The sequence below is a fragment of the Hippocampus guttulatus genome, chromosome 20 (genome assembly GCF_054856545.1).
Source record: "Hippocampus guttulatus isolate MCC_2025c chromosome 20, RoL_Hgut_1.0, whole genome shotgun sequence".
In the NCBI taxonomy this organism is placed as follows: Eukaryota; Metazoa; Chordata; class Actinopteri; order Syngnathiformes; family Syngnathidae; genus Hippocampus; species Hippocampus guttulatus.
The window spans coordinates 4793919-4811445 of NC_141280.1; the positions used below are offsets into that span (position 1 = coordinate 4793919).

Below are 17527 nucleotides of genomic sequence, written 5' to 3' on the forward strand. Positions count from 1 at the left end.
CCCACCCCCTCCCTCCAAAACATCAAAACACGGATGGCCTCATGTTGTATTTCACTTCATTTTAAGAAGTATTTTTACATCCGTCAAGGAAGTCTTCACGTTGGTGGTTGGCTGACGCAATAAGCAGACAAAAAAGGGATGGACTATCAGGCAAGCTTTGCAGAGGAAACCCATGAAATGTTATTTGTAAAAGGTGCAGACTCTGGATTTTATTTTTCGGACATATAGGCAGCACTGATCTAAATTTGTATCGTTTGGCGTTGGCAAAAGACCCACGGCCTCATGTATTTACCTTCCGACTAATTTTATCCACGAGGAGACTGAGGGCAGCTAGAAAACGGGTCCCGGGATACTGCAAAAAATGCTGCTACAGTGAAACAAACAAGGGACTCATGCATCTACTTTTGGACAAACTTTATCCAAGCGGAAACCGACAGCCGAAAGAACATGGGCCGATGCAAAAAAGTAGAGACGCTGGGGTATACTGTAACTCATAACTTCACAGCCTTTTAATATCGTCTGCCGAAACACTGCAGCACAGAGTGTATCCAAACAATATTCTCTTGTTGTTACTTTGACAAATGTTATCAATGAGGAGACAGAGGGCAGCAAGAAAACAGGCCGCTGCAGCAACACGGAGACTGTGGAGTACAGTATTTAACCAGTGCTGATGCAAATTAGGACAGCTTGGCCTTGGAGGAGACCTGCGCTTAATCTGCCATTCTAGATTTAACTAGTACATTTTTTTTTTTTTTTTTTTTACATGCGCGGTAAGTGTCTGGCTTGTGTAATTGTTTTTTCCTTTGGTAGCCAAAGCAGTAAAAGCAGCGTAAAAGAAACAAGATTTATCGTAAACCACTTTACGGATTACACAATCAAACTTCTGTTTTGCATCTTTTTCAAGTGTTGACCCCGTTTGACACCCGGCGGCGATAAAAGAATGCAGCTCCGAGTAGTTTTAAATCCTGAGCTATGCGCATGCAAAGCTGGGATATGCAATTTCAAAATGTGCTCAAAGTGAACCTTGCCTTTGCTTGATCCGCTTAATAGCAAAAGCAGCCTTACACGTTCAAGGGAGTGAGCTCACCCCTGGCCAGCGACCGGCCCACAACAGGTGCAGCCCTCTCGCTTCCCTCTCCTCGCACTCATCTTGCTGCGAGCTTGTTTTCCTCCTACATGTGGAAAACATCTGCAGCGGTGGTCCGTCTGTGTCTCCCCATCCCACTCCCTCCCCATCCCCATCCCGTTATTTACTCCCACTGCCCTCGACTGTCTTTCCCTTCTCATGCCAGGAACAAGGATTGTAAATACGAAGAGGTGTCACTCCTGGGAGAAAGGCGATGTCTTTTTCTGGACACACGTCGGAGGTTTGCCAAGACATATTTTTTGTTATGAAAAGCCAACGTGAAGTGAGACAGTCACGTGCAGCTGGCGTGCTAAGTTGCCATAGCAAATGACGATTTCGTGAACTAGTTTGTGTTCAGAAGGACAGCCATTGAAATTTGAGATACAAAGTCCGGCGACGGCATATTCACGCCAATGTTGTGTTTTCATTGATGTCGGATGGGCGCTTCCACAGACGGATGGAAGGACGGAACAATGGACAAACAGCAATACGGTCAGCTGTGATTTCAAATGATCTGTCATCCAAAGAAGAAGAGCAATCGGACATTTTGCTCCATTCACAAACTTTGCAGAGGAGCTTCTATTTTTTTTATTGGTCGGTTTGAAGAGGAACTTCGCGTTTTATATTCAAGGATGGAGAATTAAATGAGGATGTAGCAGGATGTAGCCGTCCTAGACCAAATAATCAATCCAAGCCTGTCAATCATCACGCTTGTACTTGCAATCTAAATTATTAAATGTTTGTATCGTCAAGGTAAATTGTGAATAATCTTTTTCCATCAACTACTACTTTTTTTTTTTAGTGCCTCTGGACATTAGAAAGAATGCCATTTAAGGCCTTCATTTTTGCTAAATCAATTTAATGAACTTTTAATGTTTTTTTAATGACTCTCGGAAACCTGTATAGATATAGAGATACAGATATCATTTTTATTCCCTTCGGTCTGAGTGGAGCTTAGATACCGGATGAATAGGTAACTTCAAACAGTCAGATAGGTGCTAATGAACTGAATCCTAACAGGGTTGACTTTCCGCCCCCACAATCGTTCCATTCACAGAAAGCCGACCACAGAAAGTGTCTGTAAAATTATCCCGGCTTGAGTTTATGCAACCTTTACTAACCCTCAGTATGTCTTTCTCCGCACCACTCCCCCTCCCCCCACCCCTGGGCCTTTAAGGTCGGGCCAAAGACAACACTAACCAGCATCAGCTGATACAGGCAGAAGCTAGTCGGATTTACATGATTCAAAATGGCACCCATTCATGGCCGGTCGGAAAAGTGGACGTGTGGCGGGAAGCGGCGCGAGGCCCCCACTTCCTCTTACACTCTACCTGCAAGATCGGTCACAGCATCTCCGAGTTGTAAGGGGGGGTTGGGAGCTTCGTCCGCAGCACAGCAGGCGGCGGCGCGGCATCAAATCGCTTCCACATCATTGCCTCTGAAATCCAGGCCCTGCAGAGGAAAAGGTGGTATTTTAAAGCCATTGTATACGCAGGGTTTCCTTCTCTAGTCTCTGAGGGCTTTGACAAAGCTAATAAAAGTCACAGAGGCGCATATGGCTTCATTCAGCACACCTGACATTCACACAGGGACAAAAAAACAAAACAAAAAAAAACAGCATCAAACTTTCCCCTCATGCCGTGAGAGTGACGACGAAAGAGAAAATTTGAAGGTTATTACGCACAATTTGCGTCTTGCAGTCAGCCAAGAACACGTCTGAGGTGGATGATCACCATCTATTACTTTTTAGTCAGAACTGAAGAATGACAAGGAGCTGCCAGAGACAGGTAAAGCGATACTGGCAGTTTACGGTAGCCACATTTCCCAAAGAGGCACCGTATTACGTCCCCTGCCATAAACCCTGTCTCCAGTACTGCCTTATACACCGTTGACAGGCGGTATTTACGACAGCTCGAGCAGGCACCGTGAAAACTTTTATTTCCATCAGATGTTTCCATGCGGAGAGCGCTGTGCAGAAACATCGGATATCAGGGGTGGCGGCCGTGGCTTACAGTGATGTAATTCCCATCATCCTCGCACCCCCCATTCCGCTAGCTTTTGTTTCTCCCTTGACAGAAGCAGAAGGCCACCCCGCATTTTGCAACTTCTCCACTGCTCAAAAAAGAAAAACAAAAAGCAGAGAACAAGCCATATGAAACTGCAAAAAATGCTGCCCCGCTGAATGCATCCAAAATATGGTCACATGCATTTACTTTTCAACAAATTTCATCCAGGAGGAAACTGAGGGCAGCAATAAAATGGACTACAGCAGCAAAATGGAGAGTATGGAGCACATCGGTCAAAGCTAAGGTGCAGCCACAGGGTAAGCTAGCATGACTATGCGTTTATTTTATTTCCATTTTTGCTTTCCTCTCCCTGGTTTAGGGTGGTGGGTTTTAGGCCCTAGTCGTTGGACTGATGCAGAAAAGATCAGTCCTGCAACCTCCAGAAATACAGCACAGCAACAGCACTTTGCTGTCTGAGAAGTTTTCATACATTTGGATTTCCTATAGCGTGGAGCTAACACATTTATAAGGCTCAACGGAAACCTCGAAACGATTCCGTCAATAGAAGCGCCTGTGGCTCCACACTCATAAATAAACAATTAATCTGGAAATAGAGGAAGCTTTATTCTGAGTTTCTGGTCGCAGCGCAAACACAGCCCATGTGAAGACATTGTGATATATTCATCAATTAGTTCGTTTTTAAGGGGACGTTTCTAAACTTACTCGCAAACCAAATAAGCGAATGCGCATGTTATGTTGCGTGGCAAGGGATTTCATGACCTCCAAAGAGGTCGAAGGCTTCCGAAAAAATAAATTAAGAAGCCGAGACTGGAAATGTATTTTCAGGAGGGCAATGAATCTGAGTTTTAACACTCGGCGGGGCCATAGGGCAGCGCCCCCGTTCCAGTCCCCAGAGTTGGGTGCTGTCAAGAGTTTCTCTTTCCCTGCTACTTCTCAGGCCTCCTGAAATGCCCCCGTCCGCCTTTCTGCACTATTCCCACAGGAACAGGTCCAGCGGTCTCACCAGGCTGCAGAGGTGAGAGCGTCCAAGGGGTTGGGGGCGGATGGCGGCGACTTGGTAACATTATGAAAACAACACTTTTGAACAGTGTTTACCTCCGCACCCATATTGAGTCATGAATTAGGCCTCCGTTGAGCCATCAAAGCTAGCGGTGAGGTAGTTCCTTGTTGCATTCATGACTCCCTCATGTCTATCCCCACCGCCCCACTAAGTCTCTGGAAGAACCCCCCCCCTCAAATCTTCCCCAAAGCACGAGCCTCGGCAGCATGAATGGGTCATTGTGATGCGTCTCCGTCACGGCAGCGAATGTTTTCACTTCCATTTGATCCATAGGCGAGGCTGCTAATTGGGTAAGCGTGTTCCCAGGTCACCGGGAGGTTTTCCCTTTCCGTAAATACGGAAAGTCGGCAAAAGAGGGCCCCCACAGATGTTGTTTCCCGCCCGCCTTCCATTTAATTTATTTAGCCTCAAAAAGCGCACTTTATCATCAATATTCATCCTTTTCTGCCACTCACTGCAGGTGTCTCAGGGACATGGACTCGGTGTGACTGGTTATTTTCCATGCTTTCCAAAGCTAAGGAGTTTGTTTTTTTGTTCCCCTCTCTACAATTTACATTTCCTCTCACACAAGCCCACCGCATGTAGAAACATGACACAATCAGCATGTTTGTTTTGGGTGTGGAGTGCTGCAGCTATGTAGAGACTGTGGAGTATCATGGGGCATTCGGTTTTTATACTACAAAATACCACCTAGTGAATAGTTACAGATACAGTAGGTGTGAAAGCACCGTGACACTGAATGCATCCAAATAAGAGTCTCCTGTATTCACTTAGGAGCAAATTTTATCCAAGAGGAAACAAAGGGCAGAAAGAAAATTGGCAACGCAGAAACTGATGTATAATAAGCCAGAATCCAGCGCTAATACGTCACAAAAGGTGTAAGCAAAGGAGATCGATTTTTTCTGAGAGAAAAATGTAGTTGCTGCAGGAGAGCGGAAGCTGTTGCGTATAATACTGCAGCGTCCAGATATGAGGCAAGTCAGCTGGGTACTGTAGCTAAGGAGGCAGAGAAGAGGCTGAGGATAGCAAGGAAACAGGCAGTTGAAGCAAGGTGGAGCTTGAGGAGGCCTTTTCACACTGCACTTAACAGGAGATGTTCAGCTTGGGCCGCCAGTTCTTCCTTAGCCCCCCCCCCCCCCCCCCATAAATAATCCTCCTGGGATTGTTCACTTTGAATGGATATGCTCAGCTACGTAAAGCCTCTAAAACCAGGGTGGTGTTACACTAAGAAGCAAACGTAAGCCCCTGTTTTCTTCCTTTCAGGACAACAGAACTTAATACTGTTCCTCAAGTCCTCCAACTACTGGGCATGGGATCAACTTTAACACGGTGAACTGGCGCCGTCGTGTGGCAGCAACAGGTATGTGATTTTGAATACTGGATAAAGGAAATCATTTAAAAATAATAATAATAAATTTTATTTACAAGCGCCTTTCAAGACACCCAAGGACACTTTACAATAACAAAAAACACAAAACAATACGGGTTGAGCATTTAGTGCTTTTACACTTCATTCTTTCTGCATAGTAGAGGCAATTTGGATTCATTCAGAAGAAAAATGTGATGTGCATCTTGTGTATAATTAAAACCCTACAATTTTAATGTAGAAATGTGTCAAGTGACTTGGCAAAGTCAGTGGTGTTTCAAGGAATTTGTAATTTGAACCCCAACGTATAAATTAGATCCTTGAAGCATTAATATATATACACAATTTAAAAAATAAATAAAAAGACTTGAAAGTTTGTTTGTCATTCATATATTCTTTGGGATTGTGCTTGGCGTACTCAGTGTTTAGACTTGACATTGTGTTTGGTGAACTGAATGCTTAAGCAAGTGTTCTACTTGGGGGACAGCAAGTTTTGCACAGTCAAAGGGCCTGTAGACAAAATGACAACACGTTACTCATAGCAGACTTCATTTTACTTTCTATGTATTTGCCATCCCGTCAGTAAGAACGGCTCATCTTGAATATGACTCAAATCTTACTTGTCCTAATGATTTAGCAATGTGGGAATTCAAATATGATTCATGATAACAGTGACGTCACCCGAACCAAGCTCCGACTCACTGCTTCACTATAAATTGGCTATCGAGTTTGAAGCGTGCTTCGGACCTTCAGTATTAGAGGTAGCATCACTAATTGCGGGAATCCAAAAAGGAAAGAGGAGAACACTTTGTATCTTCATTGCAGCCATTTTCTCTCCAGGAATTCGATGAGAATTTGCAGGGAAATTAGTTCACGTGCTAATTGAATGTAACCACCCGAGCTACCTTCCAGTAAGTTTTTGACCCCTAAACGAATTAGTTCTGCGTTTTGAACCCCCCAAAAAAACGACAGTTGTTAGGAAAACAGGCATCACTTTGTTTCATCCTGCGGACGAGCAGAGATAACACAGAGGACCACTTCCGCTTACGTCACTCACCTGCCGAGAAAGGGGCGCAGCTTCCGTCTGAAACGAACTCCAGTTCCTCCTTCCACCACTTCTCACGAGAACTCCACCGGGAGCGCCTCAAATATCCAAATCCAGGTGAGTCCTGTTAAAGAAGGGTTTCGATTAGGAAAAAGTGATTTATATTGCGTCTAACTCGTTTTTGGTCCTGCGTGAGTGTGTAAGTTAATGGTTAATTTACTGGGGTGTTTTTTTTTCCACAGCAGTAAGAAAAGACTGTTATTGTCAGTGTCATAGTGCTTTTACTTATTATTCTACTTGAGTTGTCTGGAACCTTTGACCTCTCTGTGTAAATCAAAGCTTTAAAAAAACAATTGACACATGTCCTTTAACATGCCCTTACTTTGTATGCAATTCCACCACAGTTTGAGGAATTAGAATAATTAACCCTGTTAGGTTAGGGATATCCTTTCTGTGGGCTTTTTGCAATTCATTTTTTATATATGTAAATAAAATAAGATCTTAACATTATGACCAATGGAGATGCATGCTCACAATTAAGCCTACTGTACATTAATTTTACAATTTTTATTTATCAATCTAAATTGTAATATGAAACTATTCTGAGCGTGTGATGGGATTTCCAGCATTTTCCTTACTTCCAAGCTGCAGATTGGTGCCCAGTGCAGCACAGTCATGTCCCTGCTCGTCATGCATTCCACAGCGGAACCCTCCCTGATCCTCCTCTTCCTCCTCCTCTTCTTGTCTCCCCTCATTACCTGCCTTCCCCACCAAGCCTTTTATCCCACACTTATAATATTAAATGGACAGTTGCAGGGCCCGCAGAACTGTGGTTACAGTGACACTAAAAGGACAAAAATGAGACTATTTTGAGAATAATAATAATAATAATAATAATATTTTTTCCTGTTCATTGTGGCGTCATTGTTTTAATGTTTACGGACTGGCAGCCAAATTAATCATGATGCTGTCATAGGAAGTTGAGAAACATCTTCTGATTCTTTTGTCCCAGCTGTTGCCCAATATTTCCAAAGAACCAAAACAACATAGTTTAGTCTAGTTCCCCCAAGCAGGTATTTAATCCTAGTCGGCTATGTGAAGTTATTACATCTCGCCGTATTTACTTTCGTTTTATTTCATTCCATCCTACTATCTACCAGTATATATCAATTTACTTTTTGCCTCACACCATATTTCAGTTTCATTTTGTATCCAGCCATGTTTTATTTTGTTTCATATGAATATTTGTGCATCGTACACATTGTATTATCATTTTACATATGTATAATTCTTTGATTTTATACATGGTTTTGCAGAGTAATGATGACTGCAGCAGAGTATGGGGAAACGTCATGGGAGTTGCAGGTACACGTGGACCAAAAAGACGGCGATGAGTCAATGCGCTTCAAGTTGCGCGTGAAGGGCGACCTGCACATCGGAGGTCTCATGCTGAAGCTGGTGGAGAAGATCAGTAAGTGTCAGATGTCGCAGCTCTTGAACACTATCTGCCCTGTTGTTTGTCAGGCCGCACCTTTGTTTGCCTCGCATTGCTCCACACTCGAGTGCCATTGTTGTTAGCCACAATGGCTCATATTGCCCCAGGGCACAAAGTTCAGTTGAGAGTCAACCTGATCACACACGGCCTTGTCAACATGGACGAGCTTATATGGAAGACTTGGAAGAGTGAGGCACTGGCGTACCATGAATACATTTATAATGTATTTAGAAACGAGTCTCTCGATCCACTTGACGGGGTTTTTATATCTTACATGCGTGATGTTTTCATGTGCAGAGGCTCCCCAGGATTGGTCGGATCATGCCCTGTGGTGGGAGCAACGGAAATGCTGGCTGCTCAAAACCCACTGGACCTTGGACAAGTATGGAATTCAGGTGGGGAAAATAGGAGAAAATTGTAAGTACTGTGCAAGCCACAATGCATTTCCTTTTCAATTAATGAGATAATAACTTCAAAGGTAGAATCCAGTACTAAACGTTTGTCAGCGACAAAATCAATCCCAAAAAAAATTGCAATGTGTGCTTATCCAATGTGCAATTATTTGACATTGATTAAGCAATGTCCACCTTTCTTGCTGTACTCAGTCTCCTATTCGATACAATTTCTCACTCGCTCGTGTCTCATGGTTCGTTGGATGCATTCAATGAGATGTGGGTTTCTCGGTTCTTGCGAGACCAGCTCTGTTTCAAAGTTTTACGTTTTTCCTACCACACAGGCTGATGCAGACCTGCGCTACACGCCCCAACACAAAAGCCTGCTCTTGCAGCTCCCCAATATGAAAACCATTCAAATGACCGTCGGCTTCTCCTGCGTGGTCTTCAAGGCCGTGGCAGAGATCTGTCAAATCCTCAGTGAGTGTGTCCCTATCCTCTCCCCTTTTTTTTTTTTTTTCAAATGTAACTTGATTCGTTTTAAATAAGCCACTGCTCCTTCTTCGTCTCCTTGTCAGACATCCGCCGGTCTGAGGAACTGTCCCTGCTCCAGCCTCCGGATGATCCATCCAAGAAGAAGAAAAAAAGAGGGAAAAACTCTCCGCTGGAGGATATCTGGGACATTGATTTAGTCAGCGGCGGGCCAGGGGGCTCAGGTAAAGGCAAAAAAAACTTTTAGCAAACGTCACTGCCCTAATCTGAAATCCTGACACTATAGCTGTCACCGCCAAACCTGGTACCCCACTCTCCTAATCTTAATGTCGCAACCCTAAGGCCAATACCCCTAATCATTCATTCTAACCCACAAGGTCCAATGTACAGCAAGACCATGACGGCCACCTACGACCCAGAGAACGGGATGCCGGTGTCGGCCACCAGCCTGTGGTTTGGGGAGAACCCCCTCGCCGACTGCCAGCCCAACTTGCCACCTGACGAGCTGGCCAAGCTCTACCAGCCTTTATCCCTGGAGGACAAAGCCATCAGAAACGCCGGGTAGAAGACTTCATTGTGTTCCTGCATATGGTCTTTCCTCTGCTACTATTCATTTTGATTCATACTTGCCATGTATTTGACAGGTGGCTGGACTCTTCGCGCTCCCTAATGGAACAGGACGTTCAAGACAACGACAAGCTGCTGCTGCGTTTCAAGTACAATGTCTTCTTTGACCTCAATCCCAAAGTAAGGGCCACATCATTGTTTATGGGGATGATGATTACGATGACGCCACGTCAATCTGCAACAGTACGACACAAGTCATGGCTTGCGACACACCATGTTTTTTTTTGGGGTTTTTTTTTTAGGTCACCGTTCCATTCACACTGGTTCAGTAAAAGAGCTAAAGTCTAATGGAAAAAAAAACTTTCAGCATTCTGAATGTATATATATATATATATATATGGCATCCCACACAAAAATGACCCGGACGGGTCAATCTGACCCATAGGCCACCAACTGGTAAATAGATGCATGTTGTATTTCAGTACGACGCCGTGAGGATAACGCAGCTCTACGAGCAGGCTCGCTGGTCCATCCTGCTCGAGGATATCGATTGCACCGAGGAGGAGATGCTCATGTTTGCGTCGCTACAGGTGAATAGGATAACGTGACATCATCGCACATCAAAAACGGAAAACGTATTGTCTGTCAGTTTTGTTTTGTAAGTGAGTGAATGGACTTGAGCTTTCGTCTTGTCTTTACAGTATCACATCTGTAAACTGACCGTGTCCACTGATCCAGTGGACCACTCCAACGAGCAGGAAATTGATGAAGTGGAAGCCGCCCTCTCCAACCTGGAGGTGACGCTGGAAGGCGGCGTCTCAGACAGAATTCTGGTAAATGTATTTCAGAACTGTCATGTCATCTTTTGGGGCCTCTGTTGATTGCATGTCTGATCATCGACACTTGTTTGTTCCAACCTCCAGGAAGACATTACAGACATTCCAGAGCTGGCAGATTACCTGCGCCTTTTCAGGTAAAAACCTACCTCCTGTTGGCTTTACTCTGTTACCAGTGTCAAGAATCCGCCGCTAGCCGTAAATGACACAAATGGTGTCTCCACCTCGGACTCTCGACATGTTTAATGGTCATATAGGGGGGGGGGGGGGGGAGATTAAACACTGTAAAATGACACAAAGGTCTAAAAAGTCTAAAAAGAAGTGGAAAAATCTTTTTAACACATCAAAGATTGGACTTATTTTTAACAGTCATACAAGTGCAAAAATAAGTTAACAATGGTTTAAACAATACAATTGAGAAGAGAATAGATTTGACTTATTGAGTACGAGTGTAAAATAAATTAATCACTGTGAAAACAACTTTCTCTCAACTCAGACCAAAAAGACTAACACTGCGGCCTTACAAAGAGTACTGGTTTGTATTTAAGGACACCACCATCTCCTACTACAAGAACAAGGAAGCTGCCGTGGGAGAACCCATAGAGCAGTTTCACTTACGAGGTATTGTGTGACTTCAAGGATTCATTCCTGATAGAAATGAGAACTTGAACTTACGTCACTGTATTATCTTCAGGCTGCGAGATCGTCCCTGACGTCAACGTCACAGACAAGAAGTTCGGCATCAAGCTCCTTTTGCCGGTGGCGGATGGGATGAATGAGGTGTACATCCGATGTGACAACGTAAGCTCCTTTGCCGCATACTGCGCATATCAAGTAGACGTGGTATCTGTAAAGCTGAAATTACCTGTATACATAGTGTCAAATTAAACTTACTTGTATTGACCAGACTGCACACCTCCCTTTTCTACGGTGATTGAAAAAGTGAATTTTGAACCATGTTTTTGTGGTGCCGCAGGAGACTCAGTACGCCAAGTGGAAGGCGGCGTGCATCCTGGCCTCCAAAGGCAAGACCATGGCATACAGCTCGTATAAGTCAGAGGTGCGGAGCATCCAGTCCTTTTTGCAGATGAAGAGCCTGGCGCCCCCACCGGGCCAAGCGGCGCCCGACTTGGACGCCATGGAGATGAACGCCGAATGTTTCGTGTCGCCACGCTACGCCAAGAAGCACAAGACGAAGCAGGTTGATGGAAGCATAGATGGCAAAAAGAACTTGCTGATTTTGAAGTGATGTTTTATAACACTGGTTGCCACTCAATGTTCTTGTGTCAAGCTCACAGCACGTATCCTGGAGGCCCATCAGAACATAACTCGCCTGTCCCTCATGGATGCCAAGATGCGCTTCATCCAGGCTTGGCAGTCTCTCCCAGAGTTTGGCATCAACTACTACATCGTCAGGTAGTGTGTAAGGCAAAAAAAAAAAAAAAAAGTGTGTCATTCATCAGAAACCATTCAAGAAGTCCACTTTGTTGTATCAGGTTCAGGGGCTGCAAGAAGGACGAAATCCTTGGCATCTCGTACAATCGCCTGATCCGTCTTGACATGTCCACCTGCCTGCCCGTCACCACGTGGAGGTTCGCCAACATGAAGCAGTGGAACGTCAATTGGGAAATAAGACAAGTGAGTTTTGACAAAAAAACTGGGAAAGACTCAGGGAGCCTTTTATTTTGGCTTGAAGCAACCACGTTAAGAACTTTTTTAGCTATTTCTCACGGTCCTGGAAGAACTTCTTGCAGAGATTTTGTCTCAAATGTTAATAAAGTGAGTTAAAAATTCTACCCTCGAACCCTGTTTCACTCGACAGCATGAAATTTGATAGTAGCGTCTCACATGAGTGGACCCACAAAAAAGTCTCACGAAGCCATGCATTGCTGTGCGTGTGTGATTGTAGGTGACCATTGAGTTCGACCAGAACGTGACCATAGCTTTCTGCTGCCTGAGCTGCGATTGTAAGGTGGTGCACGAGTTCATCGGCGGCTACATCTTCCTCTCAACGCGATCCAAGGACCAGAATGAGACCCTAGATGAAGAACTGTTCCACAAACTGACCGGAGGTCAAGATTGAGAAAAGACAATGCTGTAATTTCGTAATGGGCTAGCGAACAACACAGTGATACTCTTATTGATGAAACACAGTAAATCCCTGCCAAGGATAAATACTATTGTTTTGTAATCCACAAAAGAGCTCAACAGAGCAATAATGTCATGAATTGTCTAGTTATTATTTATCTTTTTGTAAACATTTTCAGCATTTTGATCTGCAGTCAAGCCAAGGCCTGGTGTTTGTGTAAATAATTTTGGTCTCAAACTTTGTATGAATTGACCCTTGTAAGAATAAATCCCTTTTTATGATTTTACTACCTCATTGTGACTTCCTTATTGTCTTTAACTGTCTCTCTCCACAACAGTGTTTATCCAGCTCCATACAATGCGTACAACAGGCTTGATTTGTACATTTTTAACTTCTTAATTTAAAACAAATATTCAGGTCAAATTTATCTTAGTCCATTAAGACACAATGGAGAAATATACGTTTTACAGTAGTTATTTAGAAAATACTCACTTTAAATCGATGATTCTGAAATCGGCATCTGCTATACAAAATATCGCACGCTATTGGCTGGCTAGAGTCGGTTTCAGGCCAATCACCACCAACAATGATGAAAACGCGGAAGTAGCTCAATTCTGTTGTCTACCCGTCACCCCGAGACGGAAAGTGGAAGACAACACGTGCAACGCGAGTTTAACGATAATTTCATAAACCACGGTGATCTTTGTTTCTCGAAATCTTGTCGATATTGAGCGGTCATTTGTCTATTTTGCCGATCATGGCGGACAGTGGAGACGACGACTCCCCGTATAAGATCAACGAGGGGGACTACGTTATGCTGAAGCGGGGCGAGATCTACAAAGCTGTGCAAATACAGTCGACAAAGTTAGTCTCAAACGTTTAATTCGTGCCGTTTTGATCATATGTCAAGATCACGCAACAAGTGTTATTTTCGAGATTGTGTGCGAAGGCAAACTGGACTTTAGTGGTCGTTGATCAATCTGGGGGTTTCCAATGAGTAACCTCATGTCTACGTTAACAAGGAACTGACATAAGTTGTGAAAAAACATTATTTCTCCATATTGTGATAACAGGAAGGTGGTGTTTGAGAAGCAGCGGTTCTTCCTGGACAACGCCGTGGGGCACCTGTACAGCACCACTTTTGACATTGTATCTGGAGGACAGCTGCAGCCTGTGAAACTAAAAGATGAGGCAAGTGCAACATCTGGTAAGTATTTTTTTTGTTGCTCTTGTTTTTCAGTGCGGGAAAGGACATAAATAGTGAAGTAAACATTGGCAATGCCGAGAGTTGTCTGAAGAAGGAGAGCTTGGAGACCACAAAATGCAAAACTTGTGCACTGAGCCACACAGTGCTTGACCGCAACATTTTCTCCTACAGACACGAAGGAGGCGGGTACGGACAATCGGAACATCGTGGATGACGGCAAGTCGCAGAAGCTGACCCGGGATGACATTGAGACACTCAAAGAGCAAGGCCTTAAGGGTCAGGTAATGCTGGAAATTCCATGACGTGCACCATGACACTGTGGGGTAGATCGGTATCCACCTTGTCCATGTTTTATGGGCTCATTATTTTTGAGACCTTAAGGCTCGGTTGAGCAGTAATAAAAGTGAAGCAAGTTGAGAGTCTCTTTCAATATGTTGTTTTGTTTATGCTGCAGGAAATCATCCAGAAGCTCATAGACAACAGCTCCACCTTCAGGGATAAGACAGAATTCGCCCAGGACAAGTATATTAAGAAGAAAATAAAGAAGTGAGCCAGAGCCCAGCACTTATTTAAAAATAATAAAATCATTGTATGTGTGTGAGTGGTATCTCATGTTTTTTCAGGTATGAGAACACAGTGACCATTCTTAAACCGACTTGCCGCATCATGGCGCTTATGTACCACGGACGAGAGCCAGGAAAGATCTGGTAATATACATATCTTTTTTGCCTGCGTCCAGCAGAAACGCATAACGGTTTGAATAACGTGCGCGTGCGTACGTGCGTGTGTGTGTGTGTGCGTGTGTGTGGTACAGTCACTTGCGATATGACACATTGGCGCAGATGCTGACCTTGGCCAACATCCACGCCGGCAGCAAAGTGTTGGTGTTTGAAACATGTGCTGGCCTCGTGCTGGGGGCCGTCATGGAAAGAATGGGAGGTGAGTTTGTTGTTCATCCCGAGGCACATACTTAACATTCAGTAACATTTCACAGCACGCCACAACCAACACAATAAATATTAATCCGGTTGTATGAAGGGCATCGGCTGGAAACATAGGTAAATTGAAAGCATTGAATTGTTATACTTCTAAAATTCTTTACAGAAATTGCATTTTTTCCCCCAGAAAATGTTAACACATACATCAATGTATGATAGATACGAAATGGTCATCCAAATGTCACCATCTGATGCCCATTAAAGTAGAATAAGTGCTTTCTCATTTTCTAACTCGCTCTTTTGATCTCCTGTTCCTCCCGTCCAGGCTTTGGATCAGTGATCCAAATGTACCCGGGGGGCGGGCCGGTCCGGCCAGGAGTGGAGAATTTTGGCTTTCCCGCTCACTTCCACGACACGCTGCATGACTTTCCCATCTGTCACGTGAATGCTTTGCTAGCAGGCACGCTGGACACAAGCCCGAAGGACCCCGATACTGTTGAAGGTACAGGTTCCCCTAGAGTTTGTTGAAGCCATATCCTACTTTTAGCCTGTCTTAAAGGAAGATCCACAACAATTTCCGCAAATACAGACACGTGCTAGTTTTGCGGAACCTCTCTCCATTCACAAGTGTAATATGCTGTGGATTCCCGGCTTCTCAGAGGCACCTCACCCCGACGTGGCTGCTGTGGCGCAGCCCAAGATGGAGGACACCCCGGGTGACTCCGAGAACGTGGAGACGAACGCCAGCGGGGAACCAGGCACAGACGACGATCGCCAACGAAGCAAAGATGCGAAGGTATGGCTAAAGATTGGCTATGATTGACAGGTTGCTGCATGGTCATCATGGTGTTTGAAATGTTTTAGGCTCAACTCAAGCGGGTGAAGCAAGAGGAGAGGCGCAAGAAGCTAGCAGCTGCAGCGGCCCAGTTAGAGGGCATGAACGCAGACGGGTTCGTGTCATTTCTCAAGAATACGTTATATATAGACGTTATGATTGAAATGGATTTTCAGAAATGTAAAATGGAATGTCCCGTGGGACGGTGTGGACAAAGCTAGATCAGAATCGTGTTATGACCGTTGTAACTTTGCCAGTTGGTGGAGCGCCATTCAAGCCCCACAGCCTCCTTATTATTGATGAAACGTCGCAAGGGTGTTCATTTATGGATTCTCCTTTATAATAGCGGCTATATCGTAAACGCTATTACGCTGCTCCCCCTGCGTCCTAAATCACGAGCTTCTCAAATTAGGCGGAATGACAACATTTCCAATAATGCGTTGACGGCGTAAATGATTCTTTGCTTGGCTCATCTTGTTTTGACTTTATTAGAAGTACCAAGAACTAAACTGAGGCTCAGAGGGGATCGAGCCTTTTCTGTTGCTGGTCCCTCTCTCTGGAATGACCTCCCACTAAACATTCGGCAAGCCTCCTCGCTGCCCATCTTCAAAACCCTCCTCAAAACTCACTTGTATTCTTTGGCATTCGACTCAGCATGACTTAGATTTGTTCTTGGTTTTACTGTTTGGTGCTTTCTACCGCCTTTATTACCGATTTGTCTTACTGTTTATTGTGCATGTTAAATTGCTCCATGTACAGCACTTTGTATGCAGCGATGGCTGTTTGAAGGTGCTCTATAAATACTGTTGACTTGACTTGACTTGACTTGACTTGTTTTGCGGTCCTTGCAGATTGGTCATCGCCTCTCGCTTCCACCCATGTCCCGTCCTGATGTGCCTGCTCAGGTTCTTGTCACCCTCCAGGCCCTTTGTGGTCTACTCGCAGTATAAGGAGGTGAGCTCAGTGCGAGTTTCGCAAATGGATTCCGCCGAACAAGGGTTATTATTTAAGACGGGTCTTATTACTGCAGGGGTCCTGTGAGAAATGAGCTTCCCACCAAAGGAAAATACACAAAGAAAATGCGTCTTTATCCCTCAAGGAAATTAAATGGGAGCAAGTGTCTCAGCAATTCAGTATTAAAATGTTTTGTCGTAAAAACAGAAAATAAGCAGAATAGGATGTGTGGCTCCTAAAGCTCGGGGCGAAAGCTTTTTGTTCAAAAACTCTCAAGCCGAGTGAAATAAAGTAGTGTGGGTTAATGCGTCTTGTTGACCACTTTGTCAGTATGTGAAAGAAATGACGCTAACTTTGCCAGCTTGGTGAACATCACTGCATCCATGTTACCGTCTTCTCTGCAGCCGCTAGTCGAGTGCTTCACCAAACTGAAGGAGCAAGGCGGCACGGTCAACCTGCGCCTCACCGACACATGGCTGCGTCATTATCAGGTTACATCCTGCCCACCGAGTGTTACCTTCAGGTCCTCGTCGTAGAATTAATGTCCTGACTTGTGTTTTGTCCCCTTAGGTGTTGCCTAACAGGACGCATCCCATGCTGTTGATGAGCGGCGGTGGCGGTTACCTCCTCTCGGGTATCACCGTGGAGACAGACCGTTCGCGCCAGGCTAACTCAGAGGAGCCGGCGCCAAAAAAACAAAAAGTGACAGAAGAGCCAGCGGCAAAAAAACAAAAAATGACGGAAAGCTGAAGGGCTTAAAAGCACCATCGGCAACAGAACTGGCGGGAATGTCTGTTTCGGTGCATCGCAATCTCTTCTAGGCAGTTAAGCAAGGAAAGGCCTCGAAAGAGATGCACCCTAGATTTGTCACTTAGGCCACAATTTTTTTTTTTTTTTACTCTGGAAGTTTTATTTTTTGTAGCCTCATGACTGAATCTTCACAAAATTAAAACTTTTTCCGATGCGGAATTTACTTTGTTTTAATTGATCCAAACAAAGACGTTAGCAGGTCGTCTTAAAAACATCCACACAAAAAAAATATATATATATTACAATTAATCATTTTTGTGAGTAAATGGGTCGTGACGTGACAGCACA

General features: G+C 44.4%; 2 protein-coding genes across 2 annotated transcripts; both read left to right on the forward strand.

Moving 5' to 3' along the window:
- The first annotated feature begins 6698 nt into the window (after positions 1-6698).
- Positions 6699-12784, forward strand: LOC147187657 (fermitin family homolog 1-like). The gene is made up of 16 exons (XM_086101063.1): positions 6699-6741; positions 7941-8095; positions 8417-8514; positions 8856-8991; positions 9090-9227; positions 9381-9564; positions 9648-9750; positions 10053-10160; positions 10272-10403; positions 10494-10543; positions 10903-11027; positions 11101-11207; positions 11383-11607; positions 11698-11822; positions 11903-12044; positions 12316-12784. The coding sequence occupies exons 2-16, from the start codon at positions 7945-7947 to the stop codon at positions 12487-12489; spliced, it is 1998 nt and encodes a 665-aa protein (XP_085957189.1). The 5' UTR covers positions 6699-6741; positions 7941-7944; the 3' UTR covers positions 12490-12784.
- A 319-nt stretch (positions 12785-13103) lies between these two features.
- Positions 13104-17499, forward strand: LOC147187658 (tRNA (adenine(58)-N(1))-methyltransferase non-catalytic subunit TRM6-like). The gene is made up of 12 exons (XM_086100705.1): positions 13104-13359; positions 13569-13702; positions 13874-13983; positions 14157-14248; positions 14326-14409; positions 14517-14641; positions 14966-15142; positions 15300-15436; positions 15505-15590; positions 16327-16429; positions 16834-16920; positions 17000-17499. The coding sequence occupies exons 1-12, from the start codon at positions 13253-13255 to the stop codon at positions 17177-17179; spliced, it is 1422 nt and encodes a 473-aa protein (XP_085956831.1). The 5' UTR covers positions 13104-13252; the 3' UTR covers positions 17180-17499.
- The last annotated feature ends 28 nt before the right edge of the window (positions 17500-17527 follow it).

Excerpts from the sequence above, each read along its gene's own strand:
- LOC147187657 (XM_086101063.1), top strand. The coding sequence starts at position 7,945 with ATGATGACTGCAGCAGAGTATGGGGAAACGTCATGGGAGTTGCAGGTA. Across the intron at positions 9,565-9,647 it reads AAAGCCATCAGAAACGCCGG|GTGGCTGGACTCTTCGCGCT; the intron begins GTAGAAGACTTC and ends TGTATTTGACAG. Across the intron at positions 11,208-11,382 it reads TGTACATCCGATGTGACAAC|GAGACTCAGTACGCCAAGTG; the intron begins GTAAGCTCCTTT and ends GTGGTGCCGCAG.
- LOC147187658 (XM_086100705.1), top strand. The coding sequence starts at position 13,253 with ATGGCGGACAGTGGAGACGACGACTCCCCGTATAAGATCAACGAGGGG. Across the intron at positions 13,984-14,156 it reads AGCAAGGCCTTAAGGGTCAG|GAAATCATCCAGAAGCTCAT; the intron begins GTAATGCTGGAA and ends TTTATGCTGCAG. Across the intron at positions 15,143-15,299 it reads GGACCCCGATACTGTTGAAG|AGGCACCTCACCCCGACGTG; the intron begins GTACAGGTTCCC and ends CCGGCTTCTCAG.